Raw genomic sequence first — 18,503 nt, 5'->3', positions numbered from 1 at the left:
TAAAGAGGTATAAAATAACCTAGAAGACTACAGCGACTTTTACCAGTTTATTTACCCCCGCATGACGGTATCACTGTATTTTCCTCAAAGTGAGGCTTCACTACGAACATTGGGAACTGATGTTTCTGAGAACAAAAAAAGCGTGTGAGCAAACAAAGCAGAGTAGAGCCCATCTGTGTCTGTGCTCTACGCTTCAGGAGATGCTAGTAACAGAGACACCTTAGGCTTCATTCTGTTGCACAGCCGTAGTAAATTGGCACATATGCTAAGGGGACTGAACCATGGTTCATCGAGGCAAACAGCACAAGACAGCCTCATCAAACGAGCCCTAGTGCTGTTTGGTGACTCCTGTTGCTATTTTAAAACAAGAAAGACTACATTATATTCTCAGTCGCCAAGCTGTATTTTTCCACAAACAAGCATAAAACACAAAGCTGTTACGAGAGTTCACAAGAAAAAGAAAACTAAAAAAAAAAAAAAATGTATCAGAGTAAGATTAACATGGTTCCCTTGTTACCTTGCACTGTAAGGAAGACAGATGCTGTGGTAGATCCACCCTCATTAGAAGCGATACAGTTGTACTTGCCGGCGTCGGTGAGCTTTACAGTTTTCACTTCTAAAGACAGGTTGCTCATCATCCTTATTCTCAAGGGTTCCTTTAGTCTCACATCCCTCCCATTTCTTTGCCAGGTGAGATTGTAACGCACTGTGCTTAAAGTTAGGCAGGTCAAGATGGCTCCTTCACCAGGAACAACTGTGACATTATTAGGAACCTGAATCACGGGTGGAGGCTCTGTGTAGAAAGAACAGAACAGAGAACAGAACAAAGAGGAAAAGATTTTGAAACCTTTGGCTCGTTTCTTGCTTCATGATAAATAACTATCAGTCCGCTATAGAAATAATAGTAAAAATTTGTAATACTGGATTAATACTTCGTTTCATTTTGCATCGATGAAGCCACGAAATAGAGAATGCAGACCGGCTTGAGGCTAAGCTACCTGGCAGGAGTTTGTATTATAAAGAATACACTTGATTTATATGAAAGAACTACCATAACACAGAGGATGATACGGATGTTTCATCCTACATATTTGGGATGAAATATCACATCATTTATGAGAGAAGATAGAGTGGAGGACTGTTGGAAAGAAGTGTCCTTTGAATTAATCTTTCAACAAATCCAACAACCAGCTACAATCTTGCACTGAGAGAGAGTCAACATGAGACCCAAGCACCACTGCAACAGAATGAGCAGATAGGGCCACCGCTTGGTCTTGGAGACTGATCTTTGACTGAGATATTTCACGTGGTGAAAACTGAGCTACGCTCTAGGTTTTTACAGGCTTGCATAGGAAAAAAAGTGTTACTAATGAACTCTTCTAATAAAACAGTGAATTCAAGTCAACAGTTGGTCTAAGCATCATTATATTCTTTATGCATTGGTTTCCATTCAAATCTTAGGTAATTGCAACCTCTTTTTCTTTGTATCAGTAGCTGCTTTGTGCTGCAGCTTCTACACTTCTATCACACTCCAAGGAGAATGCACCTGCAATAATTTTGTACTGGAATTTAACTTCAAAACCACAAATGCATAAAATAGCATTCATCTTGATCCTTCTTATCACTGAATAAAGGAGGAAATATGTTAATGTTAATGAGAAAGAAAACAAACCAAGTATGTGACACCCTATGCATTCCCCTTAAAAATATGTATATATTCCATTTGTTTTCCTCAGACTAGTTCTTGACTAGAGAAAAATCTGCAGTAATAGTTCAAGTGGAATGCTTTAGCAGAAATAAGACAGCTGTAAGAGCAAGAGCAAATCTTTATCACTACACACCAAGATCAATCATCCTAAGCAAAGCAAGCATGGGGGGGGGGGAGGGGAGGGAGGAAGCTCTATTTATTAAGGGTGGAAGTTGCTCCTAAGCTCACAGCCAGCCATAACTCTTCCTCATGCAAGTCTCATGTGGAGTCTCAGATGAGGTTCACAAGCTTTACGCTAGCTCTGCATAGCGATGGATCTCCCACACGCTCTGCAAAGCTGCAGCTCTGCTTCCCTATAAACAAGGTCCCTACGGCAACCACCCCTATAACCTAACCAGTGTATTCCAGCACGTGCAGAGGAGAGCCAACACAAAGCCAGACTTGTTCACTGAGAAAGGAGTTTCCCCAGCTCCCAAAGTGGTGTGAATGGATAAATCTCCTAGTGCTTGCCATTTGCATTTCTCCAAGTAGGTCACTTAAAGAAACACAGAAACTAAAATCACAGAGAGATATGAAGGTCAGCACAGGACTAATCCCCTCATCTTTTGGCTGCCAGTCCAGCGCAACGCCTTCTAGAGCGCCACAGCCTCTTGGCACAGTAACATGCACACACGTAGCCAGAGAGCAATCCTCTGTTTAAACCTTAAACTGAATTCCCCATACTCAGAGCACTTCAGTTAAGGTGTCTGTACAAGCTAACAAGCCATGTGACATTTTAAAGATTTAAAATCAAGTATTTGCTTTTTCCTAAAATGCTGATGCAGTTCCAATAACTTTCACACAGCAGCTGACAAAATGGATAGTCTAAGATGTAATGTCATAATCTGAGATATAATGCCTGTCAGCTGGGCAAAGTAAGAATGCATGAAAAGATTGTTTAGATTGCTTAGAGAAAAATAAATAAATAATTTTCTTCCAGATATTTGTACACAAAGATTCAGGGCATCTCACATTAATGTACTGTATGGCTGAAAAGAAAACTTAACTGCTCACGTTTACATGGTGTGTCAGTCTCAGTGGATCTCGCTGCACTTGATAAATGAGACAATACAGGAAAGCCTAAGCACACCCTCAACTCCCAAGCGCCACCAGACTCATAAGACAACAGCTTTAGGATTCTCTTTCGCTTCTCGCCATATGAAGGAAAATGGTTGTAACATCCAGACCGAGCATCTTTTTGCATATAATTTCAGGGGCAGAATAAAAGAGCTGTTTGTGCTCCAAAACACTAGCCAACAGTCTGAAACAACAAAATGGAAATACTCTGTGCAATCGAAGGATTTTGGTAGGCAAAAGATAAAGTACTCAGCAAGGACTTGTGCAAGTATTGATGTTACTGTTTCATTCTGCTGGAGTACTTTGAGCGACTAGAAGGATGTTCCTCTTCCCAAATCTACCGTTTGCTGTAGGAGGGCTGTTTCTCTACAAAGTTTGCCTTGAATGGAATCAGTGATTTCAGGCCTGTTTCTTTGGATATGCTTGTACTGCAGTGAAAGGCTCATCTCTGCCTGAGAAAGAGACCGTTTTAGAGAATCAGAGTCCAAGTCTTCTCAGAGCACAGAGAAAAAGGACACAAGGCCATGGTCATAATATGCAGCAAAGGAAACTTTGGCTAGACATGAGGCAAAATATTTTCCTAGTGAGGGTACTTAAACACTGAACAACCTGCCCACAGAGCTTGTGAAATCTCTATCCTTGAAGACATTCAAGTTTTGCTTGGACAAGACCCTGAGAAACCTGATCGAGCTCTGAAGTTAGCCCTGCTTCAAGCACTCAGTTGGGCTACCTAACTTCCAAATACCCTCCCAACCTGAACTGTTTTATGATTCTATGATTCATCAGTCAAGTTAGCTAACACAGGACACGGCAAAAGACAAGATGACAAGTGTCTCAAGCAGTTATATGAAAACCTGAGGTTGAATTCAAATGGCTGTTCAGAGCTCTACTATCCTTGTTGCTGTTATAACCCGAGTTAGCTGACTCAGCTTGGCCCACCCAAGTTAAGACCACCATTCTTTTTTCTTTAAATCGCCTCTTTATGTCAGATCCTTTTACAAAAGGCCAACAGGACACAGTATGTGTTTTGGAAGATAGACAAAAGAGGTGCAAGAGGAAAGGCACTGCTCTGAAAAGACCACAGGCAGGAACTATGGAGGGTAAGAGCAGCAAGGCAGACATGCAGCTGCAACCTGCCCACAGCACACCTTCCTGCATTTCGCAGGGGCGCGTGGCTCCAACATTTTCCCTATTCCAGGTTAATAACTTACATTCCTACATGACAGATGTCTGATCAACTCGAAATAGAAGGCTATCAATTTTGGACTTTTGTTTCCAGTAGAAAGGATTTTTCACTTTCCCTCAGACTCCACTGCAGTTTTCAAAAAATCGAGTGACAAAATTCGCTAAAAGAGGGATAGGGTTTTTCACTCACCCCACACACATCTTATGTGACATAAGTAGGTATGTACTTATGTGTGTACATATTTATACAGAAGTGTATAAACAAGCTCTTCTCTTTCATCAATTTCTCTTACGCATACTTTTATGCAGTGATTTTGTGAACAAGCTGACTGATGCTTAACTGGAAGGTAATTACTAAATGGACACACATTCTCCAAGTGCACAGTTAGCAGGAGACATGCTGATTCAACACAATTACTACGGTTTTCTTTTTTTTTTTTTTTAATCCATTCTTTCCACTGGCTGAACACTCACTGCTCTCCTGTAGAGGACCACTATCATCTGCTGAAATGGTTCAAGATCATGGCTATCTTTATATTTTCCCCATTTGTGTTTGGGATGTGTCCTGGTTTACAGTTACTTAAGCTGAATTCCTCTGAAGAGGCAAAAAGATTCACTCTGCAGAGCAAAGCCTCCTGTTTGGGTTTGGAAAATGTTCTGGTTCGTCTGTAAAAAGAACTCTTATCTTCATATTCTACAGGCAATAATTAGTGTCTATATGTCTCAGCTATCAGCCTAACAATACACAAGCAATTTAGCCTTATATTTACTTTCACAGATGATCAACTTTTCTCTATCCAAGATTTCTATGAGCAAAACTTGAGTACAATGCCATTACTCATTTTTCACACAGGATCCTCTCTTATCACCCTTAACTTTCAGCAATAAGGTTATTAGCCTGAATCTAAACAAATCAGTAACTTATATGAGGAAAATTCCCTCTTCTTCAGCAAGTCATTTTTCATAGTCATCAGTGCATAACTGCTTTATGCATTGGAACTTACTTACTAACAAGCACCTTGTAGAAGTATATAAACAGTAACACATAAGGCACGCCACTTTGTACAAATTGGATGACTAGGTTTCTACTAGCTGTCCTTTAAAATTGAGATTTGATGAAGGAGGAACATTTTACATTAAAAAAAAATAATCTATTGTATCATACAAAGCATTAGTCAAGACAGAATCAGATTCAGTTTTACAGGGTAGAACTAGTCTTCAGCCACATCTTTAGACTAGCAACCAAATACATCTTATTATTCAACAGCATCGTTGCATTTAAATTCATTTCTTCTTTATCTCCTTTGTCCTAGGTATTCACTTTTCAAAATTGGAAATAACAGTTAAGAAAAGATATTTCCAACAATTTGCTAAATTTAGATAAAAGAGCATAAAAATGTTAAATGCAAGCTTTTTAACTCCTCATGTATCTGATACATACTTGCAAACAAGCAAGTTATGTGTATAATTACTAAGATAAAAAAAAAAAAAAGAAGAATTCAATTCAAATTTCTGCCTCTATAGGCCACATCTATTCCGCAAATCTGACTTCAGTGGCAGCAGATTAAAATAAACCCAGTGGTAATTCTTAAAACTGAGAAAACATCAGCACACTTCTGTGATTTGCACAGTACATAGGTGAAAAAACAAAAAAAACATAACTGAAAATATATTTAGATCTGAAAGTGACTTTTATGGGCCCTCGTGACATTATTCTCTATTAGATATCCCAACACAACATACTACAATGCTCCAGCCCAGAAGGATTCATTAGTATTCACCTGATACATCCAGAAACGTCTGTGCGTGTCCGGTTCCTGCGCTGCTCATTGCGCTACATTCGTAAGAGCCTTCATCAGACAAGGAGACTTTGTCCATTTCCCAGTTCACGCTAGCCGATTCTCTGGAGCAGGGAAGAGGCAGACATTGTCAGGTATTACGCAACTATTAAGAAATGTAAGTTCTTGCAAAATGAATCAATTAAACACCCACAAACATGCCTTTAACAGATGTCAACAGTAGCCACACAATAACCAAGACTGCTGTGTTCGCCCTCCTTTACTCAGCTGCTCATACTCTGCTGTCACTTTATTATTTTGGAAGATATCTTTCCTTAGTTTCCTTCTCTCCTCACCTGCTCCTGTGTAAGCCAGGCACCTGGCTGTAGTCCCCACTAGAAAATGTACAACGATTCATCCTCCCAGCATGAGCTTCTCAAGTTCCCAGGACACACGTGGGCAACACACAGAGGACACCCTGTCCTTCACCACATTCAGTCTAGTTCCCCTCTCTCTATACAAAAATCCACTATTAGGTGCATACAGCGGAGAGGGTACCTTCTCCCATATTCCCTGCTAAAAAACGGCCATTGCTCCCAGACTACATTCAGGGAGTCATTTTTTACCTTCTTTTATTAAAAAAAAAAAAAAAAAAAAAAACAAAACAAAACAAAAAACCCCACTTGACACTTGTCTATAAATACCATATAGATACCATATACCTGTCATATGTAATGTTATGAACAAGGAAAGAACAAAAACATAACTATATATACTGGTGGTGTCATGGGCTTAAGGAATTCCCATAGCTTCTTAAGTTTCAGAACTACATCTGGTATAAGATACAGTGCAACAAACCACAAAACCGAGCAAACCAGTGGTTCTGCTACAGCGACCCAGCACTCCTTGTAGCCTGTTGTTATGGTATACAAACAAAAATCAACGAACTACTAGCATGACTATCTTATCCATGAGAGTTCTGGCAAATAATTTCCGTATTACGGGAAAGCAGTGAATTAGTGATGTCTTTCATTCCCTTTTTCCTTGTCTGAACAAAGTCATTTTTTAATCTTTAAAGGATACAGAAAGAAGAGGAGAAATAAACTTGGAATATATGTGAAAGTTCAATGCTGTAGCAGCAAAGGACAAACAATCCGCTCCGTGGATTATATCGTAAATGAGAACAATATCATGACCTTAAATGGCTCCCTACTTATTCCCTCTTATTCACATTTATTATAGATAACCTAATATACCACATGTTAAATCCAACACATTTAACAGTGCAACGTTGGCAAATGAAAATGTCAGTAATTGCCAACACTGAACAGAATAAAACAGTATTTCTTCCAAGTAAAAAAGTGAAAAACTTCTCTTCTTTATGAAAAGTATGTTGAAAGTCAAGTTATGCAATCCTGTTCTTCTTTGTTCCTGGCTTTTGCTATGTAACAGATGTGTAACATGGAAGCCTTGAGAACGAATGTGTAAAAGGAAACATGTCCAGAGTGGAAAGGCTTGGCCAACACAGGCTGGTGGTGATTCATCAAAAAACGAAACCTAACAGCAATGGCAGCAACAAACAATACCCACCGCAAGGCATCTGCTGTGCATTTTGGCATTGATGTTAAGCAGTGGTAACCACACACTCCTCCTTGCAACGTCTGTTACCATGATAACTCAGCACCTTCCAGCATCAAGTCATTTATTTACACAAATTGTTTTGTTTGTTCCACTTTGAAAATACACGTTATTTGCTGATCAAGCTGCGTATCTAGTCAGATCAGAAAATACACGTACAATCCCTCAACCAAGCTGCAAAATCTGAAGATCTAATTACATTCTGGCTTTTAGTTAACCGTAGAAACACGGTAGGAGAAATTTTCTCTAACGCCAGCTGTTTATCATTGGAAAATGTCACTTCATATCACAACTTTACTCCAGAAGTTATTGGTAGCTGGCCACGTTTCACGCGAACTAAAACCAACCACGCGTTCTCAACTCACCCTGCATTAGTTAACACATAGTTATGAGGGATACTGTGCACAGTTCAGCATGGTTCAGCAAATCAGAGCTCAGACTTGGCTATTAATCACAAACATTGGCAAACTTGGAATGACTGGTCTTTTTACTAAATGGGTTGCATGTCTTCGCCAAATTTCACACTTTTTTTTTTTTTTTTTCTCTTTATGTCCTTTGTGAGGTTGGCGGGGTCTGTCATTTATAATACAGGACAGATTTTAAAGACACGTCAGTGCTTAGTTCCCACTGATTTTTCCACTGGAATAAGGTGCTTAATCACTGTTCTCAGAAATCCGAAAAACAAAGCTGTCTCATTTTTAGAGAAAGTCTAGAAAAAAGTCTTCTTCTAGAAATACTTTACATTTTATATTTGGGAATTACTAAAGCTATTAGCACCTCTGGAATCAACACGATTTCCCCTCCTCTCCTAAGCGTTGTTGACTTCAAAAACTTTTATCCTATATTCATTCTAGTGGAACTTTCCTACAGACAACTCTCATGCCAGGACTTCAATATTCAATTTGCAAGCTATAAGCCATTTACTTCTCTAAGTATAGAAACAAATATTTGAGTGAACACGATGTTATATCACCAAAACAAAACTAGCTCAATGTAGAATAATACAGCCCAAATCTGAGTTGGACTAGTAAACTGGATAAATCCTGTAGAGAACTTCACTAGTAATAAGAAGCTGTCAAAACAAATCAAACCAGAACCTCTCTAACTGTGGATTTAGATCAATAACATTTGGCTTGGGACATCTCATTAACTTGGAGGATCTGTTACTCATCTGGTTCAGTAATGCAATCATGAAAAAGGCAAAAAAAATGATGAAGGCATTGGGTATGTAGAAAACACGAAGTATGTGGTTTGATAAATAAAGAATGGAAAAGAAAAAAAAATAAAAACCACACAGCTGCAAAAGTATGTGCCCAGTTTGACTAAATGTAAATGACACCTCATAAAAAAGCTGCATTTTTTTTTTAATACTGCCAATAGTGTACAAGGGAGCTTCAAAATTTATTTTGGTAGTCATGTGCTTTCTATAGAATATTAGAACTTAGTCTTCTTTAGGCTTCTTCTGAAGTGCTTCAAGCTTTATGCGAGGCTAACACAGGCTGCTGAGGCTGGTTCTGGTATATATTTCCCTTCTGTTTTCAAATATCAGACTTAGAAAATGGACTTGAGTATTCAAGCCATTTTAAATATTTTAAACAAATTTATTATAATTTCTTTATTCCTATCTCATTCTACAAAGAAAGAGCATGTAATCCACTTCTTAAATAGAAAACTGAAGAGCATCCTGGTATTTTTACTTTAAAGTTTCCTGTTTTGAGGGATTCCCTAAAGAAGAGAAGTTTCTAGCACAGGTGATTGGGCATACTGTAGTGCTTCCATGAAAGGTAATTAAGAGATTAGTATATACTACATAATCATTTATCTGTCTTTTAGGGGTGGGAGCAGAGACATTCAGGGCAGGGGAAAGAATTGATAGTTACTGATCTACTTTATAGAGCTTTTGAAGGAAAACATAAATGCAAAAGCATTTGCCTTTCAGACTTAGGCCCAGCGTACAGTAATTTAAGGGCACACATTTGAGGAAGATTTTGGCCAGATCCGTATAATCTCTCATGAGAGTGTGTTCCTTCCTCAAATATGCTCCCTCCTCCCATATACACCATGAATCCTGCCCTAAAATGCAGCCTACCTATATAAAAGTCACCAAGAAGAATAGAACAGGAACAATAGGCTATAAACAGCCCATACATAACAGAGAGAAGTGACAGAAATAATAGGATATAAAGAGGAAAAAAATATACTACTTACTTGAAGAACTGATCCACTCCTAGTTTTATTCCATTTTTACTAAAATGCTGAGTGAAAGGTAGAAGACTTTCTACATGGCAAGGAATGGATACTGGCTGTAAGTAATATCCTGGAGTCTTGTCAGGCATTGTAACTTTTGGAGCATCTGAAGAAAGAAAACATTCCCCAAGAGACAACTAATAGCTACTAACATACACCCCATCTTTTCTCTTTATTAAAAGTAAATTCAATTTCTGATTAAATTATACTTAACAGATAATAAAATTAACTCGTCCTTCACAACATACAGAGAGCGCTTCACTGGAAACAGTACAAAACTATTTTTCAGTACTTGAGTGAGTTAAAAACAAAACTAGAGAGCAATTTTAAGTAATTCAGATATGATAAATGTACATTCAATTAAAGTTGAAATCTCTTACCAGGAATAATACTAGAAAATGAAACACTTGAAACTCTCTGAAAGAGATGACCATCCTTGTCATAGCCCATTATTTTGACAAAAAAAGCTTCATCTGGTGGAATAAAGTCAGAAATATTCCATAGTCCATAGGGCTTTCTGTCAGGATAATATTTCACTGGCAAAGTCTTAAGAAGTTCCCCTGTAATACTCAGCAGTTCCAGTTGGTCTACTCTGGCTGGAAGAATGATCCCTGTGGTATTCAGCAGCACAAAGGTAGGAATCCCTAGAAAAACAGAAACATGCTATTTTAAGTGTCCAAAGAGTGAGAAAGAGAAGGAAAGGTTAAACTCCATATGCGTGCATGGCCCCCTATCCCATGAATGCTCCATTCAGTTTGAACCTTTTACTTACCAAGTAGCAGGAGACTAAATGGTGCTAACCTGTGCTCAGCTTATTAGCTGTTAGGAGACACACCACTGATTTGGGTTTGATTTCCAACAGGTGTGTCTGAAGCAGAAGATTCTTTAACTCTGCATCATACCCCAGGGCCAAAGATTCTTCTTTAAGCCTCCAAAATTAACAGAAACAAATCTGCAACTTTGAGGCATTCTATAACCAAAAGTATCAAGACTTTATGTCACACAAAAACCCAGCTGACATGAAAGAGTACTGCAGTATGACAAGACAAGAAAACTCACTGCTACCACACATTTAAGGGTCTAAGGGTCTAAGAACATGCCAGCAATGTCCAAGCAATGCCCAAGTTTTACCACCAGGCTCAGTAGAGACCATCATGATATTCTACTTGTTGGGGGTGGGGGTAGCCTCAGCATGCTCCCCAAAACAACTATTGTTCTGCATGAAATAGGCTGGAAACAAACCTTGCACTGGTCTGCTGGACGTTTTTTTAAAGTCTAAGGTCGGCTTCCTAGAAAACCCAGCTCGAAAATCAATAGTGCTGAGACCAGTGATACGAACAGAGTGCCTTCCGCTGCTGGATGTCTGAAAAGGCAATAGAATGAGAGACCATGGGAACAAGTAGCATATCAGGATTCGCCAAGTTTCTGAAACATCTGCTCAGTTCATTAAAAACAAGGCAGAAAGGAGGCATATGTCAAAATTTATTGATAAAAAAAGCCATTGATAAGGCTTAGGTTTTAGATACTGGGCCCTGTAATTGTAAGGCCTGCAAAAAATACCAATTGAATTTGTCTCTGAAGTAAATTACCACATATATACACAAGATCAGTAATTACTTGTCAGATCCCAGTCACTGTAATGGCAGGACATGTCTGCAAGCCAGGGTGTCAACAATTACATTATATTATAAAATAGAAACAGAAGTAAACAGAAAAGCAGTGTAAATATTTTACTGATAATATAAATTATCTCCAGTCTTGCAATAATTTATTTTGCCTTCTTTTATTTAATAACCTCCCTTTTAAAATGAATATATAACTAATTTTAATCATTAGGCACAGGAAAACATCATAGGCACTGTATACGCAGGAGTGGCAAGTACGAAAACAAGCCTCAAGCAGTAACATATATTAAAAATTCTTCTCTTTCTCATCCAAGGCTCAGCTGGAAAGCAGAGGATGCAGAAGCACCTCTTCCATTCTTCCCCCCCCCCCCCCCCCCACTGTTATTCTGGTTCAATCAGCAAAAAAAGAAAAAAGAAAAAAAAAACACATCTCAAACACGGCCAATCACCTTAACTTTGCGTTGCTTGAGGGCACAGTAGCTTCTATGAAAGTCCTGAATTCTACCATTATTTTGTCTCACTTAGTTTAAGTTACTTTCTACTGTCACATGCTGCGAAAGAAAATGATGACCGCTCCTTGCCAAGAGTACACAAGGAACCAGAGGGTTTTTGTCCTTAACATCTGAGCGGTGTGGAAGTAGGTAAGAAAAAAAAAAAAAAAAAAAAAAACAGCTGCATTGCACTCATATGCAATCACATTATTCCACTGAGCTTTATCTGTTTAGAGAGCATTATCTGATCCAATCTAAAATACGTTATTTCTTCAGTTCAGTAACAGTCTCTGATACAGCTGCAATGACTATTTTTAAACAAAGCAGTTGTTTTTCATAACCAAGACAGCCATTTAGACACTATGACAAAAGTCTGTCTTATTAAAACGACCTGTTTGTTTCTACTTTAGCTAGCCTTTCATCTCAGAAAAATCACCAGTCTTTTTTATATAAACTAGCTGTTAATAATACAAAGAAATATTTAAATGTGCCAAACAACTCCTGTTATCAAGCGTTAATTGGCTGTTAAAATTTCATTATTCTTTTTATAGCTTTATACAACTATATACGGAATTTATAGTGTGAATAAACTTTTCACAATGTTTCTCTAATTCCTTAGCAGCAACCTTAAAGTCTTAGCACAAATAAATTAAGCCAACGACTAAAGCTGAGTAAACCACCCATAGACCAAAAAAAAAAAAAAAAATTACACACTTTTCGGAAAATATTTCTCCTCATGAATTATTCAGACCTTCAGATGCTTGTGAACTTTTAACATTAGAATAACTTTATAAAATGTTGTTTGTTAATAACAATAAATGCCGATATTACACTAGCACCTAGGAGGTGGCAGTGTTATGCAAGTGCGTAAGAGTAAATTTCACCCCAAAGGATTGCTTTCTAAGTACTATCTTTGTCAATTCTCTTTTAATTATTTGACGTTTATTATGGATCACTGGAATTCTACATTATTGTTACTTCTCACAGATTCATGACTGATATAAGAAAGGACAGATGTACAAGCAAACATGTATTTGTCACATGCATCAGGAAACCCTGCTTTCCTGGAACCTTCTTGCAATCAGCTAAGACAATCATCTGAAAAACATGGACCTATGAACAAATGCATGAACAAATGCATGATTTTTTGTTAAATCAAAAGTCACTGTAGAGGTACAGTCATTTCTAGGATGATCATTTCAGCAGGCGTTAATGGTAATTTCTTGTTCAGTTATTACTACTAATCACGTCGACTTCAACTTTCTAGCATTCACAAATCCTTCAGGGTCCAACTTCGCAACTTTATGGTGCTGGCATACTGCTTACATGAACAAATTTAGTTACATGCTGTAGGACTTCAAGAGTTTACTGATAAGAAGTTTGAATTAAACACAGATCCGTCTACTTCACAAAATGTCTAGCCTATAAAGTGCACGTTCTGTCTCCCAGCGCTCCAGACATGTTATACACAGCAAAGCCTCTCTGGCCCATAATTTCTATAGAAAGTCTCTACTCACTGGACTGTGAAAAGCTTGGTGCTCACTTGTTTCCACTCAAAGGAAAAGGATGACCTGAAGATCTGACCTAAAATAGTAGCTTCAAATATACTGTCACCTTGGCAAGAATTTTATGCTATTGCCTTCAGGATATGTTGCAACATGTAGCTCGGTAAGGACATTTAGCGTAATACAAACTTACTGAAGAATACCTATAATAAATATATCATTATATAAATTATAAACTTTAGGACAAATCATACATGATTTGTACAATAACTATACCTTAACTGTCCATGTTCCAGGCTCTGGATCTTTAACATTTACTACTTTAGCAGAGTTGTGGATATTCAGCAGTTCATTCAGTCCAGATCCTTTACTGATCTGTTTGCCTAAAAAGGAAAGAGAATAAATAAAATACTGTTTTCCATTACTGATGCATTACCTGATTTACTCACTACTTAGAGTCAATGACATGCACAACAACCAAAATCCCCTGTAATCCTTTCCAGAACATTAAAAAATGTTGTCATTCTTTACATTCACTCTGGACCCCCAGGTAGAGAGGCATTGGCATGACCGGTGAATGCATCTGACATCCTCACAAGGAATTTAGCCTGTCAGACATCACAGACCTTAGTGGAAGAGTACAGGTTTTCATATTGCACCGTACCACACTTTATATGTATACTATAACATACAAATATATGGATGGCTGTATGCAGGAACTAGTTCTCCAGAGAAGCATTCTGCTCCCTAAAAGGCTGACTCTGAACAACCGTCAGCACTTGAAACACCCTACCTGTATCAGAGCACTAAAAGGAAAGGTCAGCCTGAGTACAGGATGTCCAAGTGACAATTTTTAAAATATTATCAGACAGGCCTCCACTGACCTGGGACAAAATATAGGAGTGGACATTTCTGAGCAAGAAAAATGTTTTTATTCTCGGCTCTCAAATTTTGTGATCAAAAAAATCCCTGAATGCTAGAGAACAAGGAAAACAAAGTCACAATGAGAATGCATCTCTAAGTATACACTGGATTCTTCAGGTCTTCACGTAACACAGCCAAATTGATCCTTTTTCACAAGTGCATAAGTGCAACAAGACTGCACAAGTAATTTTTGCAATACTTGTTATTTTCATTCATTTTTTTCCCTAACATAAAAGAATGCATAAACCACCTCACCTAATGGGTCACGAATTTCAATTGCTGGTGAAGGGCCACTCAAGGACACTGTAATCTCTTTTAGACTGGGATCAAAAGGGATCTGCCAAGTGTTCACAGCCATAGTCAAATGGTCTGTAGACAAGAGATGCACCTTGGAGGCTTGAACTGCTTCTTCAACCCATTTCAACACCTAGAAGAGGAAATAACAGTCGTATCACCAGACATGTAGCTTCCACGGTAACTTTTACTATAAACTGAGATTGCTGCTTTCATCTATGATCCTGTCGTGTAATGGTGCACTGCTACCACATCACCCTGAGAAAAGAGAATGGTCAAAAGTTTGCCAACCACAACAGCCAATGCCTCCTTTTCAGCAAAGATATTCTAGTGACAACACAAGTGGGATTTTAGTTCCTGTAAGGTACATGCAATAGTCCTGGAACACAGAAAGGAAAAATACAAAAACATACAAATGCTGGACTTAAAATATACAGGTAGCAAAGAAACAACACTAAGACAAATACATGCTTCAAGTTCTATTGTGCACTATAAAAATCAAAAAAAAGTATTTGTCATGCACATAACAAAACAAATGTGCAGGAAAAACAACTAGTACCAAAACTATATGGCCCTACTTGTGCAATTGCCTCTTCCGAAATGAAGAGGCTCACCTGCCATAGCACGGCAAATATATTTACAAAAATTTAAATATTTAAAAAACATAATTTTCACAGAAGATACTACTAAAGCCAAGATCAGCATGATGTTCAAAAGAACAAAAACGATCCACATTTACACTCTGGGCTTATAGGATAATTTTTAAAAGAGATAGGGGATACAAATACATGCATATTTCTAGTCACAAGCTAACCATTACTTGCCTCAAGCAATAAGGAGAACTTCCTTATCCAGGTGTAGAATTTAGTAATTGTCATCTGTGGACTTCAGCTATATTCTCCTACAGCATCCAATACGAGTAACTGCTACATATAGAATACAGGACAACTGAGGGGAACAACGCTCCAGCAGAGGAATTCTTGTGAATTCACAACTAAAACTGAGTTTGTCTCTGAGGGAATTACATTCCTTAACTTTTAACATTTTTAGCCAATGAGTAACAAATCAAACAAAAGATTGCAAAACAACCACTGGCATTGACAGCTCTGTCATTCCTCTACGAGGGCCAACAATCCAGAGAGCACTGCCGGCGCTGTGGCAGCTCTGCGTGACACTGCTTCAGGCAAGCTGGTTTTGGTCGTGGTCAGTGTGCTTTTACTGAATGGGGACAACCATACCTCTCCATGTCACAGCAGTGTCATGGGAACAGCTACAACAATGACGATGAAGTACTCGGATACTACAGAAACTACTGCAACCACCGCCAAAAACCCCAATTTATGAATCATATGCAGGCTGGCTGATGACTATGAGGCTACTTAGGAGATCTCTGAAAATAGAATTTGCCCTGTTTTTCCCCCTGAGATGATGTATGAATAAATGAAATTCTCTTTGACTTTCAGATAAGAGTTTATGCTGTGCAATTGCCATTTAAGGGTGGGAATAAAAAATAATAAGCAAGAACATCTTTGCTTTTAACCTAAATGCATATCAGAAATGGAGCTGCTGAGAGTGAAAAAAAAGTCTCAAATTCAGAACAGAATCCAATCTCAATTTTTAAAGCAAACATATTTGAGAGTTCAAGTTCAAAAATGAAAACTGAGGCCAACAGAATGACCCAGCTGTTTTGAGCCTGGCAGTAATTTTCTCATGTGGTTATATTTTTTCCCAACGTTCAACAGGCAAAGTTGGAAGTCCTATTTCCCAACCTTCTCGTTCCAAAGACGTTTGCAATTCTGCTGTAATACTGGTTTCGAAGTAGATATTTTTTCCTTTGGGATCCTAGAAAGCCCCCCAAAAAACCGCAGCCTTTGCAGTTCTGCCAAAATGTGACTTGATGAATATTATTAGAGGGGGAAGAGCAAACATAGAAATAATTTATAGTAATTCTCCAGAGAATTTGCTCTTGCAACCTGCCCTGCTGTCAGGTCATTTCTTGGAACGCACACTTAAACCTGGAAAATATACAGAGTATGGTCTCTATTCCCATTTATTCTAGGTCTCAAGAATACTTCTCAAACAGTCAGAGAAAGAGGATTTGAAGTTAACTGTTTCATTGCTTATCTATATGGAGGTGCTTCTAACCCAAAGCTAAAAACTACATTATATTCTAATAAAGTTTTTGTTTGCGTACAAAAAAATATATATTTAATAGTTTGAGACAGTGTATATAAAAATTATATATGAATATAAATCTCCTATGAATACAATACTTCCAAGGCAGCGTTCAGCAGCCTCTACCATGAAACTATTCTTTCTTTTTCTATCCTAATGACAGGGACAGAGGGAGAAGAGAAAGGAAGAGACATTATGTGAGCAACCTTAATTTTAGCATTTGCTAACTTCTGAGTTTCTGATTTTACTACCTTCATGTTATTCTTGTAAAGCAGTGGAGGAAGGAGTCTCTTAGATTTCCAATAAAGTGAAACAAAGTTTAAAATCTTTTCCCTTGCATCATCCAAACGTTCACCTTGTTCATAAACACTGCAGATCTTTAATACTAAACCAGGCTACACAGGTTTAACTCCTAGGTTGTCACCCTTATGAGGGCTAAGCAGCCACAAGAAATAGGATGCTCTTCCAGCAGATTTTAGAGATTTCTGTTCACAGCAAAGAATTCATTAATGTGAAGAATTCTAGGTTCCAGATCTGTGTGATCCTACAGGCATTAATCTGCTGCATACTGCCCTCAAGAACAACCCTTTCACTTCGTTCTTTTTATCATGTTCTTTGATCAGTTTGTGTCTCTTCAGCTATGTTCAGTCCCCATCCCAATCTCCTCTTAGTCACATCACCACTTTTATTCACAGGCTTCTCATCTAAATTATAAACTGATTTTTCAGTAACATCTGGTCTCATTCCCCTTTCAAGTCACTCAGCAACACCCACTTTTACACTAGAGTCCAGCTCCATGTCTCCAGTCGCCTTCCACAGTCATTCTCAGTTTCCCTCCTTTTACTGCTTTGGAAGTGTACATGGAACATCCATTTCTACTTATTCTGTATTTTAAACACAGAAGAAGTTGTGTTTTCAAACAGACTAGGGAAATATTTCATCCTTATGCAGGGGAGAAAAAAAAAGGGGGGGGGGATTAGGATTCAGGTTAGAATAAGAAAACCCAGTAAGTGTTTCAATACTGAAAGAAATACAAAACTCTGCCAGTTTACATTCTTGTGAAATCCCAGCTTTAACAATACTGGTCAGACTCATTTATTAGCGACAGTAAATGACCCATTTTTACCTCGAACAATCAAAATAACTTAGAGGTGTGATACGAACCACCAACGACAAATTAACCTCAGCCATTTTTAAGCTTTCCCAAATTCACTGTCTGCTGATCGTTCCTGCTCAATACCAGTCATGGCACCAGTACAAACCTTTGGGCATCAGAATCACATGCAGGAATCACAATACTTCTAAGCCCATAATGAAGCTTGGTAAGTGTTGGTTAACATAGCCTCCAATCAAAAACTGTCTCTTCTGCAAGATACTAATAAAATTGGACATGGATTAAAAAATCTGTTTTAATAAGAGAATTTAATGAAAATACTTTAATTTAAAATTCATTGAGCAACTACTGCAATCGTGCTTTTGAAGGCTATAAATATGTCTTCAAGGTACCAATAATACTATGTAATTTCTCTAGCTACAAGATACCTTGACTTGGACACAACAGATGTTTTAGTCACATATAAAGTTTTCTTCCTACAAACAAAAAGTACACTATTTTTTTTGAATCTGTACCAAAAGCAAATTAAGTCCTAAGCCTACAAAAGCAACCATGGAACACCACTAAAGCCAAGGGAATTCCATCCTAATGAAACAACTTTCAATTTCAGGCCTTAAATGCTGAGATAAAATGAACATAGTAACCATACCAAGACAATGGAGACAAAAATGACAAAACCACTGCTCTTTCAGAGGAAAGAACA

At 38.0% G+C, this 18,503-nt stretch overlaps 1 protein-coding gene across 1 annotated transcript in view; it reads right to left on the bottom strand.

Annotated features, from left to right (window-relative positions):
• The window catches only part of HMCN1 (hemicentin 1), a 185,266-nt gene that overhangs the window by 126,632 nt on the left and 40,131 nt on the right, over positions 1–18,503 (bottom strand). The window contains exons 5-11 of the mRNA XM_062581699.1: positions 14,473–14,644; positions 13,570–13,676; positions 10,915–11,035; positions 10,053–10,316; positions 9,634–9,778; positions 5,791–5,912; positions 518–793 (exon numbers count right to left, since the gene is read on the bottom strand). Of these exons, the coding sequence (XP_062437683.1) occupies positions 518–793; positions 5,791–5,912; positions 9,634–9,778; positions 10,053–10,316; positions 10,915–11,035; positions 13,570–13,676; positions 14,473–14,644 (1,207 nt within the window). The remainder of the gene's footprint in view (positions 1–517; positions 794–5,790; positions 5,913–9,633; positions 9,779–10,052; positions 10,317–10,914; positions 11,036–13,569; positions 13,677–14,472; positions 14,645–18,503) is intronic.

The sequence above is a fragment of the Rhea pennata genome, chromosome 8, assembly GCF_028389875.1.
Source record: "Rhea pennata isolate bPtePen1 chromosome 8, bPtePen1.pri, whole genome shotgun sequence".
NCBI lineage: Eukaryota > Metazoa > Chordata > Aves > Rheiformes > Rheidae > Rhea > Rhea pennata.
Note: the sequence above shows the minus strand (reverse complement) of the source record. Positions and strands in the feature narration are given on the sequence as shown.